The sequence below is a fragment of the Penicillium nucicola genome (genome assembly GCF_028828085.1).
Source record: "Penicillium nucicola strain IBT 29836 chromosome Unknown utg000010l, whole genome shotgun sequence".
Taxonomy (NCBI): domain Eukaryota; kingdom Fungi; phylum Ascomycota; class Eurotiomycetes; order Eurotiales; family Aspergillaceae; genus Penicillium; species Penicillium nucicola.
In genome coordinates, this window is record NW_026643134.1 from 5,237,566 (window position 1) to 5,262,621 (window position 25,056).

The 25,056-nt window shown below is 50.9% G+C and overlaps 12 protein-coding genes across 12 annotated transcripts; 8 read left to right on the plus strand and 4 right to left on the minus strand.

Annotated features, from left to right (window-relative positions):
• Nucleotides 1-349: 349 nt before the first annotated feature.
• Nucleotides 350-2,806, plus strand: N7511_010552 (tRNA methyltransferase RSM22; the record flags this gene model as incomplete). The annotated part of the gene is made up of 1 exon (XM_057132929.1): nt 350-2,806. One exon carries the CDS (start codon nt 350-352, stop codon nt 2,804-2,806), a length of 2,457 nt encoding a protein of 818 aa, XP_056980917.1.
• A 567-nt stretch (nt 2,807-3,373) lies between these two features.
• Nucleotides 3,374-3,958, minus strand: N7511_010553 (DASH complex subunit SPC19; the record flags this gene model as incomplete). The annotated part of the gene is made up of 2 exons (XM_057132930.1): nt 3,374-3,763; nt 3,827-3,958. 2 exons carry the CDS (start codon nt 3,956-3,958, stop codon nt 3,374-3,376), a joined length of 522 nt encoding a protein of 173 aa, XP_056980918.1.
• Nucleotides 3,959-4,128: 170 nt separating this feature from the next.
• N7511_010554 (F1F0 ATP synthase subunit i) lies at nt 4,129-4,664 on the plus strand. The gene is made up of 4 exons (XM_057132931.1): nt 4,129-4,191; nt 4,273-4,302; nt 4,426-4,476; nt 4,596-4,664. The coding sequence occupies exons 1-4, from the start codon at nt 4,155-4,157 to the stop codon at nt 4,658-4,660; spliced, it is 183 nt and encodes a 60-aa protein (XP_056980919.1). The 5' UTR covers nt 4,129-4,154; the 3' UTR covers nt 4,661-4,664.
• Nucleotides 4,665-5,323: 659 nt separating this feature from the next.
• On the plus strand, nt 5,324-5,891 carry N7511_010555 (mitochondrial 37S ribosomal protein uS14m; the record flags this gene model as incomplete). The annotated part of the gene is made up of 3 exons (XM_057132932.1): nt 5,324-5,442; nt 5,569-5,740; nt 5,829-5,891. 3 exons carry the CDS (start codon nt 5,324-5,326, stop codon nt 5,889-5,891), a joined length of 354 nt encoding a protein of 117 aa, XP_056980920.1.
• A 708-nt stretch (nt 5,892-6,599) lies between these two features.
• On the plus strand, nt 6,600-8,207 carry N7511_010556 (uncharacterized protein; the record flags this gene model as incomplete). The annotated part of the gene is made up of 4 exons (XM_057132933.1): nt 6,600-6,670; nt 6,729-6,844; nt 6,915-7,469; nt 7,555-8,207. 4 exons carry the CDS (start codon nt 6,600-6,602, stop codon nt 8,205-8,207), a joined length of 1,395 nt encoding a protein of 464 aa, XP_056980921.1.
• Nucleotides 8,208-9,374: 1,167 nt separating this feature from the next.
• On the plus strand, nt 9,375-10,935 carry N7511_010557 (allantoinase alX; the record flags this gene model as incomplete). Its single annotated transcript, XM_057132934.1, has 2 exons — nt 9,375-9,857; nt 9,907-10,935. The coding sequence occupies 2 exons, from the start codon at nt 9,375-9,377 to the stop codon at nt 10,933-10,935; spliced, it is 1,512 nt and encodes a 503-aa protein (XP_056980922.1).
• A 224-nt stretch (nt 10,936-11,159) lies between these two features.
• On the minus strand, nt 11,160-12,168 carry N7511_010558 (TMEM199/VMA12 family protein; the record flags this gene model as incomplete). The annotated part of the gene is made up of 2 exons (XM_057132935.1): nt 11,160-11,810; nt 11,902-12,168. 2 exons carry the CDS (start codon nt 12,166-12,168, stop codon nt 11,160-11,162), a joined length of 918 nt encoding a protein of 305 aa, XP_056980923.1.
• Nucleotides 12,169-12,312: 144 nt separating this feature from the next.
• On the plus strand, nt 12,313-13,263 carry N7511_010559 (tubulin-binding prefolding complex subunit PAC10; the record flags this gene model as incomplete). Its single annotated transcript, XM_057132936.1, has 4 exons — nt 12,313-12,323; nt 12,457-12,697; nt 12,844-13,077; nt 13,171-13,263. 4 exons carry the CDS (start codon nt 12,313-12,315, stop codon nt 13,261-13,263), a joined length of 579 nt encoding a protein of 192 aa, XP_056980924.1.
• Nucleotides 13,264-13,760: 497 nt separating this feature from the next.
• atg26 (uncharacterized protein) lies at nt 13,761-17,931 on the minus strand (the record flags this gene model as incomplete). Its single annotated transcript, XM_057132937.1, has 3 exons — nt 13,761-14,024; nt 14,076-16,577; nt 16,624-17,931. The coding sequence occupies 3 exons, from the start codon at nt 17,929-17,931 to the stop codon at nt 13,761-13,763; spliced, it is 4,074 nt and encodes a 1,357-aa protein (XP_056980925.1).
• A 1,231-nt stretch (nt 17,932-19,162) lies between these two features.
• On the plus strand, nt 19,163-20,902 carry N7511_010561 (sugar porter family MFS transporter; the record flags this gene model as incomplete). Its single annotated transcript, XM_057132938.1, has 4 exons — nt 19,163-19,239; nt 19,295-19,733; nt 19,792-20,439; nt 20,495-20,902. 4 exons carry the CDS (start codon nt 19,163-19,165, stop codon nt 20,900-20,902), a joined length of 1,572 nt encoding a protein of 523 aa, XP_056980926.1.
• A 198-nt stretch (nt 20,903-21,100) lies between these two features.
• Nucleotides 21,101-22,090, minus strand: N7511_010562 (DNA-directed RNA polymerase I subunit RPA34; the record flags this gene model as incomplete). Its single annotated transcript, XM_057132939.1, has 2 exons — nt 21,101-21,836; nt 21,897-22,090. 2 exons carry the CDS (start codon nt 22,088-22,090, stop codon nt 21,101-21,103), a joined length of 930 nt encoding a protein of 309 aa, XP_056980927.1.
• A 307-nt stretch (nt 22,091-22,397) lies between these two features.
• Nucleotides 22,398-24,987, plus strand: grc3 (uncharacterized protein; the record flags this gene model as incomplete). The annotated part of the gene is made up of 4 exons (XM_057132940.1): nt 22,398-22,431; nt 22,493-23,010; nt 23,063-23,374; nt 23,428-24,987. The coding sequence occupies 4 exons, from the start codon at nt 22,398-22,400 to the stop codon at nt 24,985-24,987; spliced, it is 2,424 nt and encodes an 807-aa protein (XP_056980928.1).
• Between the last annotated feature and the right edge of the window lie 69 nt (nt 24,988-25,056).

The following is a 25,056-nucleotide window of genomic DNA, read 5'->3' on the forward strand; positions in this document are numbered from 1 at the left end:
CGGTCCATGATATGCATGAATAGAAATGTTAGACACTGTGGATATATGGAAATTGACTCATACCCATGTCGAGCGATTCTCCATAAATCCAGTACATGTAACCAGCTATTATCGTTAACGTGATTTGAAACCTGATCTGTACAGCATACAGTAACTTACTGTAGAGGCCATCTTGGAACGCCAGACCAGCCAATCAGAAGCCCGCAGTTTGTGATGGGCGCATAGGCGTCTTGGCATCAATTTTCTGGTTTCCGGGGCTGATATATTTTTTTTCTGCCACCTCTCTTAAATTTTACAAAGAAATCTCACAAAGCTCATGCTGTCAATCATTCCAGCATAAGGAGCAGACATGTCCCAATCGCGCGAGTTACTGCGCACATTTGCGCGCCCTGCTGGGTCGCGACAGTTCCGCGGAGCTGCCAGCAGGGTGACGATAACCCAGCAACGGGCTTTTACACGAAAAGCTTCGCCCTTGGCCAGCTCCAACAGACTTTCCCATCGATCGAACACCACGTACACGGCTGCACAGCCTCAGCCTCAGCCTCAGCAGAGGTTTGTGTCCACACCGGCGGCGTCGGACTTGCCTCAATCCAGCGAAACGAATCAAAAGGCTGCGGACGACATCAATGCTTTGATTGAGAAGATTGGCGAAAATGAGGCTCAGATGGTCGAAATACTGGAGGAGTTGGATCAGTTTGGGGTGCAGGACGAAGTGGACGAGTTCGTTGAATTGATCATGCAACGGGACGATCACACCCCCGAGTCTTGGGTGCATCTCGTCAAGCAACGATTCGGAGAGGAACTTCCGCAAGGATTGTTGAATGATGCCGAGCTTCAGATCTACGCTCGACTGTATGGAGAACCCATCTTTCGCCAGGAAGAGCCAATGCTCGAAGAAGGCGAAGAAGGCGAGGAGGATCCCAGTCTACTGCGAGAAACCACTGAAGGTGACTGGGAGGAGATAACATACAAGGAAGATGCTGCCGCTGAGGATGATGTGCCTGTCGCCTATGACATGGAGGTTCCTCCCGAGGAGGAAGAGACCAGTGCCATGCGGCGGACGAGGGAGGTCGCAGAGCAACTTGGCGGCGAGATCATGGTTGAACAGTTTGAGAATGAGGCAGTCCCAGACTCTGCTCCTCGAATGCATCCGAACACCCTCGCGGGCAAATCTGGGACGGACCCAAGCACTATTCATCTCCCCAAGAGGACTTTGACCGGCCCTATCTCGATCATCCTGTCGGACTTTTCTAACAAGCACATTGCCCAGTCCGCTCACAATCTGTTTGGAGGACCAGGGTTGCCTCATTCGACCACAACAGCTCCTCCCCGTGCCCAACTACCACAACTCCCCATTCCTCTGCATGCTTCGCAAAGGCAGATGGGAGAAATGGAGGCCAATGTCTACCTGGCAGCCTTATACCCGGGAATCTACGCATCATCCCTCAGTGTCCTGGTTGAGATCCGCAAGCGTATGGGATCCGACTGGATCCGCAATTTCATTTCACGAGAGGAAGGACCAAATGTTCTCGATGCCAGCGGCGGTGGTGCTGGTATTCTAGCCTGGCGAGACATCGTCCGCACAGAATACCAGCTCATGGTGCCCGATCACCCAGAGGAGTTGCCAGTTCCGTACGGGCGATCAACTGTTTTAACAGGCTCAGTAGCTCTGCAGATGCGTGCATCCGCCATGCTCGATAACACCACCTTTCTCCCTCGTCTACCTGATTACGTCCATGTTCGTGAGAAGCCAACATTGGATGACTCGCGCAAAGCTCCCAAGCGCAAGCAATACGATGTCATCATCGCACCTCACTCTCTGCTTGGCCTGAAAGAAGAATACGAGCGCAAGCAACACGTCGAAAACCTCTGGTCTCTCCTCAACCCCAACGGCGGAGTTCTCATTCTCCTCGAGAAGGGCCGTCAAAAGGGCTTCGAGGCGATAGCCGGAGCCCGAGAATTGCTCTTGAAGCGCTATATCGCTAGCCCAGGCTCAACAGAATACGAAAACTTCTTGGAAAGCCCGGACCCAAGTCCAACAATTCAGAAAGAACCCGGAATGATCATTGCTCCCTGCACCAACCACTCAACTTGCCCAATGCACAATTCCGCAGGCGCAACTAAAGGCCGTCGAGACTACTGCCACTTCGAGCAACGGTACATTCGCCCTCCATTCCTGCAACGCATCATGGGTGCCAAAGACCGCAACCACGAGGACTTGAAATTCAGTTATCTCGCCGTCCAGCGCGGCGTCGACCTTCGTCAAACAGAAGGTATCAAGCAAGACGCTGCAGCCACAGATGCCGCATTCGAGGGTTTCGAAGACGAAACCACAGAACTCACTGATAAATCGCCCTTCCACCCTCTCGCCCTCCCCCGCGCCATCTACCCACCCATGAAACGCCGCGGACATGTCATCTTCGATCTGTGCACGCCGGCTGGTAACATTGAGCGCTGGACCGTTCCCCGCTCTCATAGTCGGCAGGCGTATCGCGACGCTCGCAAATCAAACTGGGGTGATCTGTGGGCTCTTGGTGCAAAGACACGCATCCCACGGAACCTGAGATTGGGCGAGAAACACGGAGAAGGGAAGAAGGAGCGTTTGGCTCGTCGCGCGGCGGATAAGGCGCGTGATGATGAAGATGGAGAGTTTGAGAATCAGTATGATGAAGGGGAGGAGGAGTATGACTATGAGGAGATTATTGATACTCCCGCACGGAAGAAGGGACAGCGCATTCCTCCCTGGAAGAAGCATAATGATAAGAAGAAGTTGAGACAGGCTGAGAGCAAGATGTCGGCTGAATAGGTGGTTTCAGCTCATTTTCTGTCTGGGGAAGTTGGATCGCTGTTGGATTGCATTATTTGGATGGCGCTTTGTGTTTTGATATTGGGATCTATTGTATAATATTCGCTACGGCAGTGGCATCTGGCATTGGGTGGGATGGATCTTGTACACTAAAATCGCACTATCGCCTTTCTATAGATGTAAATAAAGCATCTTCACTCTGAATTTGGATGTATTGGTTCATATGAGTAGTGAGGTTTTTGACCTTGAAACCCTTCAAGCTTTTCAAGCCCTGAATCCGCTAAATTTGCTGAGAATTCACGCGGTGGGAGTGCAGCGTGGACGCCGTGGGGATTTGTAGCCAGCGAAGTGGCGTATGAGTCTCCATCCAGCGCAGCGCTTGCTTTTCTGCAAAAGGGCTCTCTTCGAATTCTTGGGTGGGAGCACAATGCTTAGGAATAGCAATCGCAGCCCTCCCAAGATCTGCCTGGCTACTTTCTCATGATGGTATTGGTGACGAACCCGTGCCTTATCGAGTTCTACCTCGGAGCATAGATGATCGTGGTCTCATAACTCTGTGGTTCCTGTTCACTGTGCAGCCATGCTCTTCCTCAACTGCCTTTGCTTCTGGGTACTCTGCAGCTCCAACCGATCAACCGCAAACTTGAGCCGCTCTTTCTTCTGCTGGAGTCGTCTTAGCTCGGCTGCTTTGGCTGCGTTATTCGAGCCAGACCCCGCCATGCGACCCCGCAGTGCATTGCTTTGGGTCTGGCGGGCTGCTAATGCTCGGCTTTCAGGGTTGGAGGAGAGGCGACCTTCTTGCAGGTCGCATTTTGCTTTGAGGCCTTGTTCGCGGCGCGCGAGCTTTTCAACGTGGTTTGTCGACAAGGTAAGTAGGTGGGCTATGCTTGGGGATATTTCGTCGAGAAGTGATTGTTGCGCTTCACGGAGTGTGGGCTCTGGGAGGAGCTCGAAGTGCTATTCCAGTAATCCATGTTAGACTTGTCCACTGTCTCGTCTCTGCTGGCGCTCTGAACGTACTCGAGTTGTTTGGAGGACTTTACATAGTCGCGGAAAGTCGTTCACCCCTGAATCCAGTGTTTCAATGGAGTTGTCCAATATATGAAGAGAGGACTGCAAGGACGAAACACACGAAGACAGTGAAGCAGCCATGGTGTTTGAATGGCAGACAGAAGGTGATTGTTTACAGTCGGGATAGATCGGGCGGTAAAAGCAGCATGTCACCGCCTTTAAGGCGGCGTGATCTCGGGACCGGGCAAACCTCCAAACCTCACTTCTCCTCTTCCGTCCACCTGCCCTACTATCTCCAGACCACCGAATTCACTTCGCATTCGATCTACCTGCCACAATGTCTCTCCTTGGAAAGAAGTTCCCCGGCGCCATGGGTATGTGGTTTTTGAACCTCGAATACGCCCTGAAAGAGGCTCATACATGAACCAACGACTGACGCACCTCTTCAACTACAGCCAAGCCTTTGACTCCCTTCTTCGCTGCCGGTACGCCTACCCGCTATATTACATATTGCCCTGATGCTCCGGACCCCATTTTATTGCTCAATTCGCTATTCCACGCATCCGGGGCGCTTAATCGAACTTGAATCTAACGAATCTCCTGTATAGGCCTCATTGTTCTCTACGGCGTCAACTCTCTCCAGAACGCTCTGTCCAACAGTGAGTCTCGTCCGCGCAACAATATTTAGACCACCGTCAAGTTTCGCACAACAAAAATCCCCGCGAATGCAACTCCGGTGGCTGCCCCGGACACACCCAGCTAACCGTTAAATCCGCAGCCGCCGAGTTCAAGAGCGACCCCCGCAACCCCAACGCTAAGCCCGCTGGCAAGGCCGACCACTAAATTCATCGACAATGAATGTGCGTTGACATCTCGCTCTCTTATGAAGGAGGAGCGGGTAGAAACCGCCGCGATGTGCGTGCGGGCGGAGATGGTCTAGGTCATCAAGGACCTGCTTGCATTTACTGTGATTATGTGGGCAGTTTGCCCCTTCCAAGCATATAGATCATACCCTCGATCGGGGTGACTTGGATCAATTCACAAGCTGTACCAGTACCATTCCGCATTCTGGCAAGATTGCCTCGTCGTACTATTCCTCTCCTGGCATGATGCTCCATGTATTGGAACAGACGGATCTTTTTGACCCGCCCGAATATTCCGGGGATGCCCAACGTAAGGCTATCGACACTAGAGCTTCTATACTTCACGTCCACCCAGCGCAACACCGCGCAACGTAGGCCTAATTCATAACTTTTGACTCGATGCGACCGAAGAAAAAGACCTTGATATCTCTCTATGCCTCACCAGTAGATAATTCTCATCTCCAACAAACCAATGAACCAAAGCATGAGAAAACGTGATACTCAAAGGCATCACCCGTGAAATCCTGCATCAAAGGCGCTAACCCTAATCGGGCATCCAGTTTTCGCCAACTCCGCCTCGCCGAAGAAGACAACCATTTCCACCTCAATCCTGACCCCATCACCCCAGAATTCAACCGCCAAAATGACTAAGATGGCAGGCCTCTTCCGGCCCAAGAAGCTGGACCTTTCTGGCTTCACAAACACCCGCCTGATCCGCGACCACAACAAGCGCATGGCTTTCGAGCAGACCGAGCCAGAACGGTATGAATGAACTTGCTCGCAGGCCAGGACTTGACCGGCAATGTATACATAAAAACATTGCTGAAAGCCCTTCTGCTGCATGTATTATGAGATTGAGACCCATTGCTAACTTCTTTTCGCGCGCAGCCAAGCTCTCCGCTACATGATCCGCAACACATCCCTCCCGGGCCGAGTCCGCGCACAGGCTCAGCTCCAATTGTCCCAGATGCACCCCTACACTCGTCCCACACAGATCAAGAACCGTTGTGTTGAATCTGGTACTGCTCGCAGTGTCTTCCGCGATTTCAGAATCAACCGAGTGAGTACATTGAAACCATGCATGGCGATTGACTACGATCTCTCGCGGGTGCTGAAGATCTTTTTGCTGATTTGTGGTTTCCATATAGTACCAATTCCGTTTGCAGGCTCTTGCTGGTGACCTCCCCGGTGTCAAGAAGGCGTCTTGGTAGATCAGTCGGTATAGCGCTGGTTTCTCTGGGATATGGGGATATCCAGTTGATTGGGTTGCGCGGCGTTATCTCTCGCTTCGGTTGGGTTGGAGCTTGTACAGTATGCAAATATCATTTCATTTGAGGCTATTCAGTTCTTCTTGGCTCTTGGCTCACTTTGTCGTGGGTTTGCGTTGAGTTTTATGTCGGTCGTAGATTGCCCGGTTGGGTAATCGTTGATTATTTGTCGTCTTTCTTCGTTTTGACTGTATTGTTTGCTCGTAAGAAGAGTGGTATTTCTTGGTGATCCTCTGTGTTTCTTTTGCGTGCTGCGTATTGCATCGTTTGCTTGCTTGTCCCTCTTGATGTCTTCAAGGCGTCAATATCATACCAAGAGTCATTCTCATTTCATACTTCGGTCTTTGAACCTTGAAGTATCATCCATATGAGAACACATTCGGCAACTCTTCTTCTGAGATGATTAGTCCTTCGATATTGCATTGTGCTTTGCAATTTGGAAAGCTCAGTCTCAGCCCAGGACCATATCGTCGTAGCGTTGACTTTCGTATGATTGCCCTGATCTCTCAATCATCTTCCACTCTTCTTTATTTACTTCCTCTCATCTTTCTTTTCCATTTCTCTCTCTGCCCTCAAGACTATCCAAGTCTTACCTCTTTCATGTTTCCCTCTCCTCTCGTATCATCTCATTGATTGATACAACCAGCAGCCATGGCCACCAGAATCCCAGAATCGAGCTTGCCTGCCCGGCCTACCTTTGGCGTAAGCCTGGGAAGCCTCGGGTGAGTCTTCCATTCTGATCGAAACATCATATCTGATGCTAACACCATATCAACACAGATACTTTCTTACCAAGGATGGTGTTATTCGCAAGATCAACAACCCAGATGAGGGCTTCAAATTCGACGTGACCAAAGATGAGCGCATCGCAAAGATAGAGGCTCACGCCGTACAGCGTAAGTAGCCCTAGACTATATGCAGCGTGGGATACATCACGTACAGTAAACAGCAACTGACAAAACACAGAGGCTGTCCGTGGTGTGGTCATGCACCATCTAGAAGACATGGGAATGAAATTCATTCCAATCCCAGTCAAAGCCAGAGGAGTTCCACATACCATGGTCCTCGGAAGCCGTAACCTGAAGACCGCCAAGCGCATCATCGTCTTGTGCGGCGACGAAACCGAAGACATGGGAATCTTCTCCTACCTTGATACCATCGAACACGGTCTCAGATTTGGCACCATTCTCGGCATGATCAGCGACATCTGCAACGGCCGAAAAGTCGCGGCAGACGACGTAGCCCTGCTTGTCTTGAACCCTGCCCATTGCGTCTGGAACCCTCACACCCAGCTCGCTGAGTCCCTTGAGACCTTTCGCCTGCGTGAAGCTCCCTCTCTGATCTCCCCTGTTCGAGGCCCGACCCGACGCAATGAGATCCAGGGCAATCACAATTCTTATGAGCACACGGAGTACGTCTTTGAGCAAGTCCTCTTGCCCCATCTGCTTGAAAACAACAAGCTGGACATCCTGGGGGTCGCCGATGGGGGCTTTGCTGTATACAAGTACCTGAAGGACAATTGTGAGTACATCTTCCCACAGACTTAGGGCTTGCTATGGATCCACATACAATATCACATACTAATCCATTCCATTACTATTAACAGGGAAATTCTGGCGCCAGTTTATCTCCAACATGCAGCTCATCGACCCCCGCCACATCTTCGACGAAACCACCCTCGACAGCCTCTCCATCCCCACCTCCTTCGCGTCCTTCATGCGTGACCGTTGCCGCGCCTGGGTCCGCTCCGATCTCCCACTAGGCAGCCACGAAATTGGCATCGGGGCCCGCGGCTGCAACTGCTATGCGGCGGGTGAAACAGCCCACGGAAATGCCATGTTACCGCGTAGTATGGCCAAAGTGCTGGCGTGGATGGAGCTGATGCACGCCAACCCCGCGCTGAAGGAGTCGCCCCGGCTCGTTGAAGGCGAGGCGTATATGCTCGAGCGGGCCGATCGTAACGGCCCGCCCGCTGATCATGACTGGGCTGGATCGTTTGTGCTAAGCAATCTACTGCGGTTGAGCTGGTGTGGCCCACCCGAGAAGCTGAAGGGAAAGTACGCCCATGAGCTGGTATTGTTTGGCCGCGGTCTTAATGACGCTTATGATTGCACCCCAATTAATCATCTCAATGCGTTAATGGGCCGTATCTATGAATATCTCGAGGCGTTGGAGGATGAGGAGAAGTGTGGTGGTGATGTTGCCCAGTTGGGCGACGGCGAGGTCTCCACGGCAGAGAAAGCCGATGCTGCGCTGTGAAGCTGTCATGATCACTCCCCCCGATGGCCTGGTTCTACATACTGTTACGGGTCTGGTTGTGGCCTTCAGGGGGGAGGTGAACAGTGAATATGGGATGCCCTTGGTTGCGGCTCAGTCTGGTAGTAGAGACCGAGCCGGAACCAAGGTGGACATCAGACAAGTCTGAGAAGAGAGAGAGAGCGCAGCTAAGCAAATGAATGGCCATTTCTCTGAATATCTAACGTGGGTGCGGGTGTAGGTGTAGGTGTAGGCGTAACTTCAGTGTTGTAGATGTAGATGCAGAAAGGGAGGTTAGGGCAGACGTGCCAGTCCAAGAGAAAAAAAAAGCAAGGATCTCAACCACCGCAGAACGTCACATTTGACCAGTCACCGACTCACCGTTCCTGAAGAATCCCTGACTTCCTGTCAACCCCGCAACATCCCCCAGTCTTTTTCAACAACCTCTACCTTTTCAACCTCTTCCAACTCCCAACGAAACTAATACGACCTACTGAACCCCGGAAAGTGGCGCGTGCGCTGTCGGCGCCCAGGTGGTTTTCATCGAGTAATAAGCAAAGGCCGACAGTTTTGATCGAGTAAAAGGCTGATAAAGCGGGTTCGGCTGATAGCAGGACTTGCCCGCGTCGCATCGGAGGTGGCCGACACTTTGCCTCCGCCGTTCCCTTGGTTCCGGTCTGCTCGCCCCTGGCCTATACTCTCTTATCGAGAAGAAGATGCCCTGGATACGGAGGCAGAGGCATATGCAGACAATATCTGCGCATGCACATGCATAGGTCACGGATTAGCGACACTCTGTTGAAGAAGGACTGTGCGCCTCAAAATGCAGAGGGCATTCGTGCATCCGAGCCCTCTACCGTGAGCACCCGACCTCGGGACCCTTCGATCGAGTAATAGCAACTGAAAGGTGGAGAGAGGGAAAAAATCCACGGTGGGCCAAACCGACTTTTCGAGGCCGATGGAGATATTTATATGCGCCAAACCCCTTATCTTGGGGTTGGCTTTGCTCCAATACTATTGCGTCGGCTTATCTTCTCCAGCTTGTTCTTATAATTCCCCAGACTTCCTCTATTCCTATTTTGTTATACCCGCCATTGATCATACAGATCACATCTGCCCAAATTTCCCCAAGAAAAAAGCAACTGATTCTCCGCTATGGCGTCCGCTCACATGCCCTCTATTGCCATTGTGGCCTCGTCGCGCGCCGTCATTTCCGGCCGTCTGACGTCGGCTACTATTGTGATCTCGAGAACAACCGGCAAGATCGCTGCCGTCTTTGATTCCGTGATCCCGGCTTCAGAGTTCCCCGCTGGGACTCCATACACGGACTACTCGCCGCATGTGTTGCTGCCCGGTCTGGTCGATGCTCATGTACACTTGAATGAGCCGGGCCGAACTGAATGGGAAGGCTTCTATACCGGCACCCAGGCTGCGGCCTTTGGCGGTGTGACAACTGTGATTGATATGCCTCTGAATGCTATTCCCCCTACGACCACTGTGCATGGCCTGAAAGAAAAGATCAAGGCTGCTCAGGGTAAGTGCTGGGTAGATGTTGGCTTCTATGGTGGTATCATCCCCGGAAATGCCAATGAGCTCAAGGCTCTTGTTCAGGAGGGTGTCCGTGGCTTCAAGGGGTTCTTGATTGACAGTGGTGTAAGTTGTGATATCGATTCCATGTGATATCTGTGCTAACTATAGACAGGTCGATGAGTTCCCTGCTGTCAGCACGGAGGATATCAAGAAGGCCATGGCTGAGCTGGCCGATGAGTCTACTACCCTCATGTTCCACGCTGAGATGGTACCCCCCATCACTGCATCCGTGGGCGATGAAGTCCAAACGTCCGATGCCCCAGCTGCCCCAGTTGGCCCGCTCGAGGCATATGCCACTTTCCTCGCCTCGAGACCCTCATCCTTTGAGACCTGTGCCATTGAAAGCATCCTGAGTCTGGCTCACCTCGCCCCCAATCTTCCCCTGCACATCGTCCACCTCTCAGCGATGGAAGCCATCCCTCTCCTGCGCGAAGCTCGTGCAGCCGGCGTCAAGATCACCGCCGAGACCTGCTTCCACTACCTCTCCCTCGCAGCCGAGGAAGTGCGCGACGGCGACACCCGCCACAAGTGCTGCCCGCCTATCCGTTCCAAGCTTAACCAAGACGGCCTCTGGGAAGAACTAGAGAAGCACACCGGCGACGGCGTGATCAAGACCGTTGTCTCAGACCACTCCCCCTGCACACCGGACCTCAAGCAGCTCCCGCCCCACGTCCCAGGTCACTGCACCAGCAGCACCAAGAAAGAAGAAGACAAGGGCGACTTCTTTTCCGCCTGGGGCGGTATCTCCTCCGTCGGCCTTGGCCTGCCAATCCTTTGGACAGACCTCAGCCGCCGCAAGGGTCTGACTTCCTCCCCGGAAGACGAGAACACAAAGAACGCTCTTCAAGATGTTGTCCGTCTCTGCTGCGCCAATACCGCTGCCCAGGTCGGTCTGCAGTCTCGCAAGGGCGATCTGGTTGTCGGCTTCGATGCTGATATCTGTGTCTTTGATGATGCCGCTGAGTGGACTGTTGAGCCTTCTACCATGCTCTTCCGGAACAAGTGCTCGCCTTACCAGGGTCGTACACTGCGCGGTATGGTTCGCGAGACTTGGTTGCGTGGTGAGCGGGTTTTCAGCCGTGAGCAGGGCTTTGACTGCGAGACACCGAATGGCAAGCTGCTTCTTGAGAAGCGGGTGTGAGGTATTCCCTCTTCTGCGTGTCCTTTTTTCTTTTCTGTTTTCCCCGACTTTGCATCTCGACCTCGTCTGGACGAGCCCTAACGAGCCCTAACGACCACTAGCATTTTATATTAATGATTATAGCTTAGGCATAGAATACCATAAGCATTCAACCTTACTGTTTTACTAGATTATGTATCTGTATTCCTTGATCAAGTCAAGCTAAGCTATTATACACTGTAGACTCACTCAACAACCCCATCCTTCTCCTTCTCCCACTTCTCCCGAACTCTCCTCCTGACACCTCCATTGACTCCCTTCCCCCAAATCTCCTCTTTCTCGTCACCAACAATAACCGGCTCCCCATCTCCCTTGACCTCTTGACTCTCATTCTCACCAACCCTCCCAACAAAAACCTTCCTCTCCCTCAACCCTCTCTCCTTCACCCTCGCCCGTTCAACCTTGTCCGAGTAAGCAGCATACAAGAACGCCTCAGCAACCGCAACCGCCAAAGCAGCAAAGAAAGCAATCAAAACACGCACAGCTTCTGAAATGCCTTGCCTGTCCCCACCACCACCAGCACTCTTCCTCTTTCCACTGTTCTCACCAGCTGTCCAAGCTGCAAATCCCTCATACAAGATATCCGGCGTAGCGAACTTCGTCAGAGCCCAGTATACACTGAACCCGGTGATCACGACCGACAAGAAGATATTGATGACCAGTGAGGGTGTGAGCGTATCTTGATAATCAACACTGTTCGGATTGGAGGGGTCAGAACTGTGGTAGGGATCGTAGTGTTCGGGTGTTTGTGTTGTGGTCGGGTTGAGGAGGCGGTTGTAGGCTAGTTGGTCGGCGCGGGCTTGGAGGATCGCTTTGCTGGCTAGGTATTCAGGTGTCTATTGCGTATTAGTGCTGAGGTTTGGGGTGTTGATTTGGGTTGATCTGGTGTAGAGGTTGATGTAGATGTAGCTGTCGCGTATCACATACCGGCTCAGGTTTCGGCGGCGGCGGCGGTACATATGCCTTTGTGCCGCGCAATAGTGAATTGAGGACTGATGGGGGCGCGGCTTGGTCTGCATCATTGGATTCGGATTCTGGGTTGTTTTGGAGATATCGCGATAGTCGGATTAGTTGGTCGTGGGCTATTGGGCCATTTGCTTCCAGCTTGACTGGTAGGTTTAGCTCTTCGCGCTGCGAGGCTGGGACCTTTTCTAGTGCAGTGAGAATGCGAGTCGTTGTGAGGAGGTTGACCATTGTGTATGCAGCCCAGCCAACTGAAGCTGGAAATTGGGAGATGTTGAAGTAGAGAGCGGAGAGAGCGAGCGGAGATTAGCAGCAACAAAAGTGGCAGTTGAGCTCCTCCCCACATCGTCATCTTCTCTTCTTCACATCGCAGTCATGGCTTCAAGGTATGTTCCAGCTTCACTTCAGGCATTGTCTTCTGCTCTCTTGCATTCTGGCCCTTTTTACCTTCCAATTCCCTCACTTTTCAGCTTGCTCCTTTTCACATCTCATCCCACTTGACAAAACTAACCCCTCCAGCACCGCAACAACACAAACCAACCCGCGCGGAATCCCCGTTGCTCCCTTCGTCGACAATGTCAGCGACTATGTTTCCTCCCGTGAGGAGGTCGAGCCCACTCTTCGCTCCTTCCAGGAGATGATCTCCAAGTATCAGTTCATGGAAGTCAACACCCAGCGCCGCGGCCAGGGATTGCGCGAGAAGATCCCCGATATCAAGAAGACACTTGAAATGGTTCGCTTTTTGAAGTTGCGCAAGGAGGTAATCTACCCCATCCTCAGAGAGGAGTGTTGACGACGAAGAGGACGAAAGAGAGAGCGAAAAAAAGAGAGATTGCATGGCGGGGAAGCAAACGAAAATGAAGACAAGAAGTGGAAGGCTAATGATAATACTCGTCTCATTTCCAGTCAAACCCCGACGCAGACCTCGAAACGAACTTTGAACTCAATGATACCCTTTACGCCCGTGCTGCCATCTCCCCCGCTGATGCGGAGGAGGTTTACCTCTGGCTCGGAGCGAATGTCATGCTTGCATACCCGCTTGGCGAGGCGGAGACGATGCTGGATGAGAAGCTCACAGCTGCCCAGTCTAGCTTGAAGAATTGCGAGGAGGATCTGGAATTCTTGCGCGAGCAGATTACGGTTCGTTCATTTCTCGCGTGGCGACAGATATCTAACCAGATGCGAGATATCTGTACACAATGTTTGAGCTTTTACTAACTGTTTATTGTATAGACATTGGAGGTTGCCACAGCACGAGTGTACAACTGGGATGTGGTGCAAAGACGCAAAGACAAGGCCGATGGCAAAGGAGACGAAAAGAAATAATCAAACAACGCGCCCTGGAGGCTGGGAAGAATGACCTGGGTTTGGTATGAAAATATGAATATGAGTATCGGGAACATACAGTATCAATCTTGTATAGAATTATTGCCATTGTTAGCTGGGAAGTCTATTCTGTTCTTTGGTATCCATGCGCCAACGGTCTCATCACCAATTCAGGTGGAGTTGAATGTCAAATCGTAGACATGAACGCATCAAGCAAAATTTTCAAATCGAATGAGGCGGAAATTAGAGTCTTGTAAGAGGAAGGCTGATACCCTGGTGATATAAGAGGAAGCAAACAGTAAACGCCCTATGCACAGATCAAAACAGGAATGCAAGTCATGATTCGTGAAGAGGCCAATATAAAGAATTAAAACGCAACAAAAACGATTAACCGAGAAAGAAATAAATAGACATAGAGATAGAAACATTCAACATTGCCCAAAAAAGAGAAATGAACGGACTATCCGGCTTCGATTTGAAACATTGGAATGATTCAATCATGCCAGGGTTGAAGCAATGTTATCTGCACCCGAAGCAGCTCGCTCGCGCATCCGCTTCGAAATATCAATGCCAGTCTCATCCCCGACAAAAGTCCACTCTTCAATATCATCGACATCGTCATCACCTCCGTCGGGTGAGGCCTTTGCAGTGGGCGTGGGAGAAAAGGGAGTAGATGAGACAAGTGACTTTTGTCGAGCCAATGTCTTCGCGTATTCAAGGTCGCGGTAGAGAGCCTGGATTGCGGTTGCCACACCATCTTCCTATGAGATAATTAGCACTGGGAGCATCAATTGGAACAGTGGACAACTTACACTTCGGATTTGAACGCCCAAATTGCGCGCCTTCACAATCATGCGTTCGCTATGTGTAGTCTCCCAGAGTGCCCTTGAGAAGACACTGACGTTTAGTTTCTTCATGCAGACTCCAACACCCAGATCTTCCACCCGGCCGCCGAAGAAGAACTGATCTCCAAAGAATGGTTTCACGATTGTGGGAACGCCAGCTCGGAGACTTGCACCAGTGGTTCCTGCTCCGCCGTGATGAGCTGCAGCGTCAATTTGAGAGAACAGCCAGTCGTGAGGCGCAGATTGGATCTGGAAGATTTCTGGAGGAAGAGGAACTTCAGGCTTTGCACTAGCTGGATCACCAAGCCTATCTGACCAGCCCTTTGAAAGGATGCAGCGGACGTCAGCCTTTTGAACTGATTCGATAACAGTCCGTGTCAAAGCAGATGGATCTGAGACCACGATAGACCCAAAGCCAATGTACACGATCTTCTTGCCGTCTGCTCTGGCTTGTTTGATGAAATTTGACAGGTCAGCTGGCGGGGTCCAGTCCGAGCCTTCATTCAGGAACCAGTATCCTGTAATACGAATCCAATCCGGGTAATCGAGAGGAGGGGCCACCACGGAAGGCGAGTAGTTGTAAAGGAACGGAACTTTGTTCTGCTGCATCTTGTCTAACGTAGTAGCCTTGAGTCCCAGCTCTCTGTGTCGCCAGCGGTTGACTTGGCCTGCGATAGCTTTCCAAAAGATAGTGTCGAACATAACGTATGTGATATAGTTGTATGCCCCGCCCATTCGATTTTCTGGTACTGCAAATGCGTGTGGGTATGCCCTAGTCCTAGTCCACGGCATGGTGAAGCCCCGGAAGTAAGGGATTCGAAGAGCTTCTGCAATATGAACCCCGGCCATGGCACTTGGCGATTCAATCAGAAGATCACTGCCTTGACAGCCTCTCCAAGCCGATGATAAAAGATCATCAATCCATCCCCTGAACTTGAGTGATGCTTCTCTGAGGAAAGAGTAGGTGAACATCCCATTTTCGACGCAAATGCGCATCAGCTCGGCGGGATCACCGTCCACGGGGGCGAAGTCAATTCCATGCTTTCTGATCCAGGGTTCAAATTCGGCATGAGTCGCGATCTTTGGCTTGTGTCCCTCTGCAAGTAGCCCCTTGCAAAGTGCAATATATGGCTGTACATCGCCTCGAGAGCCAATGGTCAGGCAAGTGATACGAAGGGGTTCAGTGGGCTTGAAGTTGATAATGGAGGCGCGAGGGTCGTCAAAGAACGGGTGTATCTCCGATGAGTCCTCATTTAGCGTAGGGCGTGTGTCATGCTCTTCGGGACTATCCAGTCGGGCTTCCTGAAGCATGCGGTGTTCAGCCTTGGCTGCCTCAACCTCATCTCGTTCCTCTTCTGCGAGCAAACCGGATTCTACCATGTATTTCACAGACTCGAGGTTTTGGTGCAGTGTGACTGCACAGTCATCTCGCGCTTCTGTGGCATTGAACTCGAAGAAAAGCTCTTCATGTCCACGGATGATAACGACAACCCCTTGATACCCGAAACGGAAGCCCTTTTCCTTTTCGACATTCTCAATATCTTTGAATGGTAGAATCATCTTGGTCCGAGTACCAGGAATCAGACTGCGGAAACAAAGCTTCCTCTGACTGATGTAGATCTTTCCGTAAAGTGGTAGCACACGATGCAAATAGGCATAGTATGTCGCTTGCAGTCTTTCAGTTGGCGGAAGTGCAAAGTGGGCGCGGAACCGATCTCCATGATTGAGTCCACCTTCACCTTCATCTTCTGCATCAATGTGCTGACCTTGTAATGGCCCTTCTCGCTCACCGTAATGTTTCTGGCTACCAGTCCACATACCAGAAACCTTCTCAATGTAACCCATTGATTCCGTCGCTAGCAAAGTGCTCATCTGCCTCGACCGATTTTTCACATAGTCTGCGAATCCCGCTGCACGTTGGAAAGGATAAGCTCCCGCCTTGACGAGATCGTTTAGATGAGCAACCGAGCCGAGGCTAGATGCTTGCATTACATCGGACTGATCAAAAGCATCGCTCTTGTTGATAGCCCGACCAGCTCGATCCAAGTCCAGTTGCGCAGATGCAGAGCGAGTTGTTTCTTCGGAGCGTCGGAGAGTCTCTCCAACATCCGATGAGCGCCGTCGCATTGCGCGCATAGTAGGCGAGTGGAAAACATCACTTCGATTGAGAATTTGACTCGCAGATTCGTTCGTGTCTGTCATGGATTGCACAACAGGCGAGGAAGCTGTGCCTTGTTCTGCAAATGAATCTGCGGATCGATCTTCATTTCCATCACTCGAGCTTCTCTTCAAGGGTGAAGTATCTTGTCTTTGGCCTGCGACTCGACCGTCGGTCCGTCTTTTCTGGCCTATTTGATTTGATTCTTGGCCTTTCGGTGACCCTTCTACTGTGTTCATACTCGTTGCACTCACTAAGCTCTTGATGTAGTTGAATGCGTCCTGACCGGAGTCGAAGAATGAGAAGAAGTACTACACTTGGTCAGAAATGAAGAAAATCGTGGCTTCTCTTACTTACCTCATCGATAGCATATGTTTCACCGCTATCGACAACTCGGATCTTGAATGTGTCGGCAAAGTCGGCCATTGGACTCTCCTCCAAATCAATGATATTATCGATCGGAAAAGATACTTTCACGCTATCCCCTTCATTATGCGTTCTGAAGATGACTTTTTGGATAGCTTTCACCCATTCCTTTGCACTGGTAGAGCTCTCTGCCCTGAACAGATATGTTCCCTGATCGGTGGTGACTTGAAAATCTTTGGCATCACTGTCTTTGTCGCCATCCTTGCGTTCTGCAAGAGAGGCTTCGATTCCATATCGAAGATCCACATGTCCGCTGGGGAAGTAAAGATTTGAAGGATCTGGGTAGTAGGAGAGAACATCGCCCTTCAGAGCAAACCAATAGCGGTTATACTTGGGATTCTTGCGACCGCGCTTGGCTAGATAGCCCGACTTGATCGCCACATTCGATTTCTTCGGAAGGTATGCATAGAAACAGATATGACCCTCAGTCACATACATGTAGCCTTGTAAAAGCATGCTCTGGAGGAGCGAGCATGCATATTCGACCAAAACCTTTTCAGGCTTTGCAAACTCAAACATCTCCATCAGCCGTGTGGAAAGAGCTGACGCAGATGAATGTGATTCTTCCACAGTTTCTACAAGGTTGGAAGAGCTAAATGGTGAGTGTGGTACGGTGGAGGAATCAAAGTGAGTTTGTGCTTCGACCATACGACTCAGAACAGGGGCTGCCCTCGGCGTGGCACTTCGAGTTCGTCTTGCAGCAGGGACAGTAAGTTTCGAGCCTGGGGATGAGTCGACATTCTCTTTCGAGTTCATCTGTGGTAGCCGGTGTGGGAATTTATTGTCTGTCAAGCTTCTTCGATGACGACGGCCTCTTTGTTCTGTCCCAAGTGGTATTGATTCAGAGGGTTCCGCCGTTGGGCGAGGCGCTGACGGTGGTTTCGGTGATGCTGTTGGTGCTCGCGATGACACTTTATCTCTAGACATCTTCTTCCTCAGCTTCTCACTCTCATCGCCCTCTGCATCACTATCGCTTGATTCATCAAACCGAGCGTGAAAGTCCGACTTGGACCCAACTGCAGCAATCATGGAGAACAGTGACTGCTGCATATAGTGCAAATTTCCATCTCGTGTTCCCATGCCACGGGGCGGAGCTGTGAAATCAAACTGTGCATCATCTCCATCCTTGAATCTCTCTGGTATACGGTCTGAAAATGGACGGTTCGATGAAGTCGGTTTCATACTTGCGCTCATCTGTCGGTCTGCCCGGCGTCTGGCGTCATCTCTTAATGGTCTCATATTAAGTGGTATACTGGTATAATCGGACACAGGTCAAAGACGATGGATGTTAACGTTAAATGATGAATCACCGGTCGGGCAGAGGTTCGAGCCAGGTGACTGGCTGGTGCTGATAGGGCGATCGACACTGCACCAGTCAGGAGCTAGACACGCCAAGCTAGACCAAATGACTCTGTCATGTTAATGCGGTCAGCCGATGAACGTGGGATGCCCAAGGCGTACGTACGGAGGACTCCCGATAAGCACTTGGAGCTTGGGCGCCGGAACTGATATCGGGCGTGGAGCTGTCAGAACATGCACACTTCAACCAGCCATATCCAAAATGAAGCCAAGAATACAAAAACGCTTTCTTAAGAGACCAAGACAAAGATTCACCAGATACAAAGCAGAAGGATCATTAGTTGCCTATCGCATGTGACGCAATCAGGTGATGCTTATGTCACCAAGGTACCGGCTGAGGTCATTCAGGCCTGAGGTTTCTATGGTTTGGCTGAGATCTACCTGCATTTACCTGGCACAAAAGCTCTCTTGGCAAGTTCTTGTTTTCTGTCCACGTTATCTTAGAAGAGATGATTGGGTTGAGACATCTATCCTGTTTGAATCTCTCTTGAGCCCAGCACAAATAGAGATGTGGGTCAGCATAACGTGCTAAGCATCTATGGATCGCCTAACATCGGCGATGTGTTGATCATAGATGGAGCATATTCAATATAAATCTCCACTTCACATTCAGGTCTATATTTATATGAGGTCTGGGGCTGTCGCTCGCTTAACATCCATGTCTCTCAAGGCTTAAGTCTGACACCCAGCTAGCCGACGAAGCCTCTTACAAAGTACGCGATCTAGCCCTGGATCCATTCACGTTGCACCAACAATCACACCTCAGGTGTTACTACCGGACACACATTATCCAATCCTTTCAAGCCGAGCTGCGATAGAATAAAGAGCCAACGAGAGTAGCACCATCTCTAAGCGCAAAGGCGTGATCAGAAGCGAGCATCGGCTATCGGCTGAAGTATACACAGCACGCAAGAACATCCTGGGAGCTGCTCACACTTGTATACTCATGGAGAAGCTTTCATTGTATTTATATGGCAGCCATATCGCCGTAGTTGTGTGAACTCAGCCCCTTCCCCCGCGAGTAGACTCCTTGGATGAAACTGCCCCCCTTGACCTTTCCTTCTTTTCCTTTCATTCTGTCATTCTTCTGCGTTTCGGAGATATCTCAGCCATGGGGATTTTTACGATTCCAGAGTTGAACACTCGTCTGGGCACCTTCCGTGCCTATCATCTGGCAGCCATTGTCTTGTATGTCATCTCCTGAAATGTGAAATCATGGTGACAACTCACTTATCATTTATAGTATCTCCTCTTTCCTATCTGCTTACGACTCAGGCGTTGCAGGCGGCATCTTGACTTACAAATCCTTTCAAACAGACCTGGGTTACAAGACTGCATCCCAGTCCAAGGTGTCTTCGCTCACCGTTGGTCTCGAGCAACTCGGATCATTCATCGGCGCTGCAGTCGTCTACCCTCTGACCAACAAATATGGACGCAAGATCACTATACTTGGCTCAACAGCCCTCTTCATTATAGGAGTCATCATCCAAGTCATCAAAACACACTCCCTGGCGGCATGGTATATTGGCCGCATCATCGCCGGTTTGGGCATGGGGGGCCAGAGTGTTGTGATCCCCATGTACTCAGCAGAGATGACACCAAAGGAAATTCGTGGTCGATGTGGTTCGTTTTACCAATGGCTCTATGCATGGGGTGTGTTCACAGCATACTGGATTGACTATGTGGGTCTAGCTCTATCCTTAGCCCTAATAAGCATCAACCACACTAACTACCAAGCAGGGTGTAGCCAAGAGCGACTCCATTGCGGGCACTTCACGCGAGTGGCAGATCCCTGTGGGATTGCAATTGATCTCCGGAGGAATTCTCTTCATCGGCTGCTTGACCTTGCCGGAATCGATCCGTTGGCTGCTGACACAAAACCGCACCGACGAGGCCTGGAAGTCCATTACATGGATCCGCGGCGGAGAGGATATCAAGACCCGTGAAGAGTTTACAGAGACCCAATTAGGACTTCAAGCTGAGCGTGCTGAGCGCGAGGGCTTCTCATACCGCGAGCTTCTTGAGCCAGCCAACCGCCTCCGATTCATCGTTGGGCCTCTGCTGTTCATTTTCCAAAATGCCACGGGCAGTAGTGCACTGGCTGTCTTTGCACCGCAGTATTTCAAGCTGATTGCGGGCAGTGGGACAAACCGCAACATGCTGTTGACTGGTTTGTTTGGTGCCGTCAAGGTCATTGCTAGTACCTTTTTCATTTGGGTATTGGCTGAGAGACTGAGTCGGCGTATGACGCTTGCTGGTGGTGCTGTACTTATGGCTATCTGCATGCTTATCACTGCGCTTATTGTCGATTATGTTCCGACTCAATCTGCGACCAATGTCACTTCTGCGGGAAGGGCGACGGTTGCTATGATTTATCTCGACATTATGGTCAGTCAACCCTTTTCTACTTCAGCATTCTGATTATTCGCTAATTCATGAATAGATCTACAACTGCTCTTGGGGTCCACTGCCATGGGCATATGTGCCAGAGATCTTTCCGACACGGATTCGAGCTCTGGGATTGGCAGTCAGTATGCTTGCTCACTGGGCATCGTCTTTCTGCTTCTCCTTTGCGAGTCCCTACATGATCAAAAATGTTGGTGCCAACACTTTCCTCATTTTCATGGGATTCGACATTGTAGCTGCTGGCTTCTGCTGGATTTTCGTCAAAGAAACCCGCGGCAAGAATCTCGAAATTGCTGCTGGCACAGAGTGGGAAACTGCTGAGCGCAGCTCCACCGATGATAATGAAAAAGGAGGTGTGCTTAATGCAGATGGTAGGAAACTTCAAATTATCAGCGTACATGAGAACTTCCATGCCAACCTCAAGCACCGGTCTGTGGAACATTGACAGGATGATGTGGTATCCATACCGGACAATCAATTTCCAATAACGTCTAATGCAACACCATTGTAAAGTTGAAACAGATATGCCCTTTTTGTAAAACTCACCAAGACCTTAGCAGTGGTAATGAAGTGAGACAGTAGATTGTACATGTATTTGTAAATGTCGTAAAAAGCAAAGCTAGAAAGAAAACCAAACGCCAAATCATGCCTTCTCAGACTTTTTCCGCTTCTTCTCCTCCTTTTCCTTGGACGACTTTTTAGACTTCTTAGGTCTTGTCTCATCATCGGTCTCTCGCGAGTGCTTCTTTGACTTCTTGCGAGGCACAGCCGCCGCTTGAGGAGCATCGGCATCAGCCTCGGTGTGGTCGTGCTTCCGCTTGCGCTCCTCTCCCTTGGGCACCTTGAACGAAGGCACGTCGGCCTCGGATTCCGAGCTGGAGCCAAATGTCTCGGGACCAGAAGCCTCAGTTCCAACAGGTCGGAAACGCATCTTCAGGTGCTTTGGTTGAGGCCTGGCAGGCTTGACATATTCGCGCAGTGCTGCCACTGCAGCGTCGGTCTTTTTCGAGCGTGGAAGATCGATCAATTCCTGGATGTGGAAACTGGGAATACTGGCGGCTGCAGTGCGGTATGTTTGCGACTTGTCATCGAAAATAAGAAGTGACTTGTTGGGGAGGCCGGCCTCCGAGAAAGATTCGGTGGGAATTCCGTAGCTCACGCCGTCGTGGTCGAGAATTGGCTCGCCCTGCATGACCTTGGACATGGTCACCTCTTTGACCTTGGACAATGGGAGAGATGCAGGGGCCGTGAGGTGAATGATTTGTTTGCCGTTGAGGTTGGAGAGAAGGGAGGAAGTTTTAGAGGACGGCGGGGCCTGCTTCTTTGCAGACTTGAAGCCCGCGGGAGGCTTGTAGGGCTGAGGACCGGAGATTGAGACCCTGAAGGTGCATAAATTAGAAACCATTGTACTCTGATGTTGCAAATTGAGAATCGCTTACTTCTTGCCCGAGGTTGTAGGCTCCATTTCACTGGAGCTGTCCGAGTCGCTGTCCGAGTCGGAGCCCGACGAGCTCGAGGACTCATCTGAGCTTGACTCCTGTGCCTTGGAAAGTTTCTTCATGTTCTTTTCTTGCTTAGTCGTAGGCTCGGGCGAGGTCGACCTGCTCGAGCTGCTATCGCTATCGGATGCCATGGCGGCTGTTGAAGGTTCGGGCAAAGCGCAGACCGATGATACTTTCGCAAAGGCTTCGCAGAATGTGGCGCAGCCAAGTTCCACTGCCGTAATTCAGTGAAAAGGTCGATAGATCTTCGGGAAATGTCCGAACACGCAATTCGGCAATCGTCGACGTTGAGTGAGAATGTTCGAGTTGAACGGCCGATCTTTTTTTCTGCTCCGCGGGGCACGGACCACCGGCCAACTTTTTTTGCTTATCGGCCTTGAATCGCAGTATCAGAACGACCGTTTTCTCTTCAAGTCTGATTGCGGTCAATTACATACAATGAAACGGAAGGCCGAAAAGCAGCAAGCAGGTGGTGAGACTCATATCTACAGATCCCATGACTCAGGTTGAAAGCTGACGCCTGTCGTTCCTAGCTCCTCAAAGCGCTTTCGCGGCCTTTGCTGCACGCAAAGCTCGCCAGCAACAAGCGCTAGAACAAGTCGTACCAAAAGAGACACCTCAAGTTGCAGTCTCGAATGAGCCACTTTTGAAGAAGCCGCGACGATCACTTGAAGTAGCCGAGGCTGAACAACTTGGGGAGCATCGCCCACGAACAAGGGCCGCAAAGAAACAAGATGAGCCATTGCCTGCGGATAAAACACCAGAAAAAACGACAAGAGTTACCCGGTCCCATAAGTCTGAAACTCAACCGGAGCTGGAGAATGATTCGGAGGAATCAGAAGCTGGGTCTGAGCAAGAGGATGTCGCAAATGCAGATGAAACAGATGAGGACGAAGTTGCAGCTGTCGCAAGTGATGTTGACGACTGTGAAACGCCAGCGGAGACTCCGGCAGAGCTTCAAAATTTCCCTCTTTCAAAGGCTCGTTTGAACAAAAGCAACATCGTATACAGTGATGATAACACTCTCTGCGTCCGTATCAAGGAAAGAACAGTATGTCATAAGCCTCTCGGCTGATGAATGTGGCTTTGCTGACCTGGTACAGAACTTGGCATTGATTGGTCAATATGACCTTTGGGTTAAAAGAGGCGTTGTCAGTCTGATGGGTGCGAAATTGCACCCATCCGCAGAAGTGCATAGAGTCTATGCGCCTTCGACACACTCCTTGCCGGTTATTAAATGTGTATCTGGTCCTGATGGCGAAGCTGAGGTCGAAATTAAGTCTTGCAGCAGCGGTATCGCACGTCTTCGGGACCTATCCCCTCTGTATCAAAAGATCTGGGCTGGTCAGAGCACTACTGCAGATAAAATTTCTTTGAAGGGAGCTGGGAAAAATTCGAAGCGAACCTTCTCAGTTGTGAGTGGTTTTTCTTTCTCCGAGGTCAAGATTAAGGCTAACCAAGTCGCTAGTTATACACATCGTCAGATGATACGTTGAACAGACATCTTCGGCCCCTTCATCTCGACAAGAAGTGGAGTGCCTCGATGAAAGCCCTTTCACAACGCCAAAGCAGACTTCGTGTTTTGGTATGTGGTCCTAAAGCATCTGGAAAATCTACTTTCAGTCGCTACCTGTTGAACCATGTTCTCAGCGCTGCGCCTGAAGTCGAAACTGGCTTCACAAATACGGACGGTGTTGCTTTCCTGGATCTGGATCCAGGTCAGCCTGAATTTGCGCCTATGGGTCAAGTTTACCTTGCACGCGTGCGCTCTCCATTCTTTGGCCCACCTTTCACCCATCCTTCGCTTGACGAATCCCGCGATGGGGAAATGGTGCGAGCGCATCATATCGGTGCAACGTCGCCCAAGGAAGACCCTGACCATTATGCTATGGCTGTCATGGATCTGATGGATCATTACCGCGCCTTGCTAGACAAGTATCCTCGGTGCCCTCTGATTATCAATTATCCTGGTTGGATCTTTGGTCAAGGACTGGAGGTTGCAACGTGGTTGGTAAGATCTCTCGGTCTTTCCGACGTAGTTTACATGAGCGAAAAGGGCCCATCAGAGGTCGTGGATCCTTTGGCTCTGGCTGCCCGTGAAGCCCGCGTCCCCATGACCATTCTTCCTTCGCAGCCCACCGACTTTGTGAGCCGTTCAAGCGCCCAACTGCGCGCAATGCAAATTCAGTCATATTTCCACATGTCGCACCCGACTGATCTCACCACCCCATTATGGACAGATGGACCTCTCTCTCGTACCAGACCTATCACTGTGGACTACGCCGGCGCGCGGCAGGGAATCGCCGGTATCATGGTTATGGGATCACAAATCAATCCTGATCTCCTGCAAGAAACTCTCGAAGGAGCTATTGTAGGTATTGTGGCAGTGGAATCGCCGGGCGCCCTCACGGGTCAGATTGCAGAACCCAAGGTCTCGAATGATCCCGACATGGACATGGATGAAGAGAACCCAGGCTTGGGGGATTCAATCCAGGCTGCCGCATCTGAAAGCGTTGTGCGAACACGCGAAGATCTTCCATACCTTTTTATTGGATCTGGCAGTTGCACTCCGTTGGATCCAAGATCGTCGCATTGTCTCGGTCTAGCTTTGGTCCGCTCGATCAATACCTCCACACAAAAGCTTGAAATCTCCACTCCTATTCCTTCTTCCCTCCTTGAGAACTCCATCCAGAAAGGTCATGGCCTTGTGCTGGTTCGTGGTCAAATTGATAACCCGAATTGGGCCATCAGTGAAGAATACTATGCCGCTCGTGCGGCGGAACGTCGCTACCAACAATCAACATCCCAGTCACGCAAGTCGGGAGACCCTACTAATGAAAGCGATCCAGAACATAACCGCACCCTTGCACTTTTGCGCGATAGGATACGCAGAGCCAGCAACGTGCCCTGGATGACCGTTGTGGAAGACAATAGTCGTCACCAACGCGAAGCTGCTGCTCGAGAAAAGTCATTGTGGAAGTTAAGAAAGAAGGCCTATCCCGCCAGTGACAGCGAACAAGAGTGGTAGATCTATATCAAATACAAGAGGTCAGAGCAATCGCTCTCTATAACAATCGCCTTAGGGTTTCGCATGCCC

Coding starts and splice junctions, on each gene's coding strand:
- N7511_010554 (XM_057132931.1), top strand. CDS start 4,155: ATGTCTCTCCTTGGAAAGAAGTTCCCCGGCGCCATGG. Junction 4,192..4,272: donor GAAGTTCCCCGGCGCCATGG/GTATGTGGTTTT, acceptor CTTCAACTACAG/CCAAGCCTTTGACTCCCTTC. Junction 4,477..4,595: donor CCAGAACGCTCTGTCCAACA/GTGAGTCTCGTC, acceptor TTAAATCCGCAG/CCGCCGAGTTCAAGAGCGAC.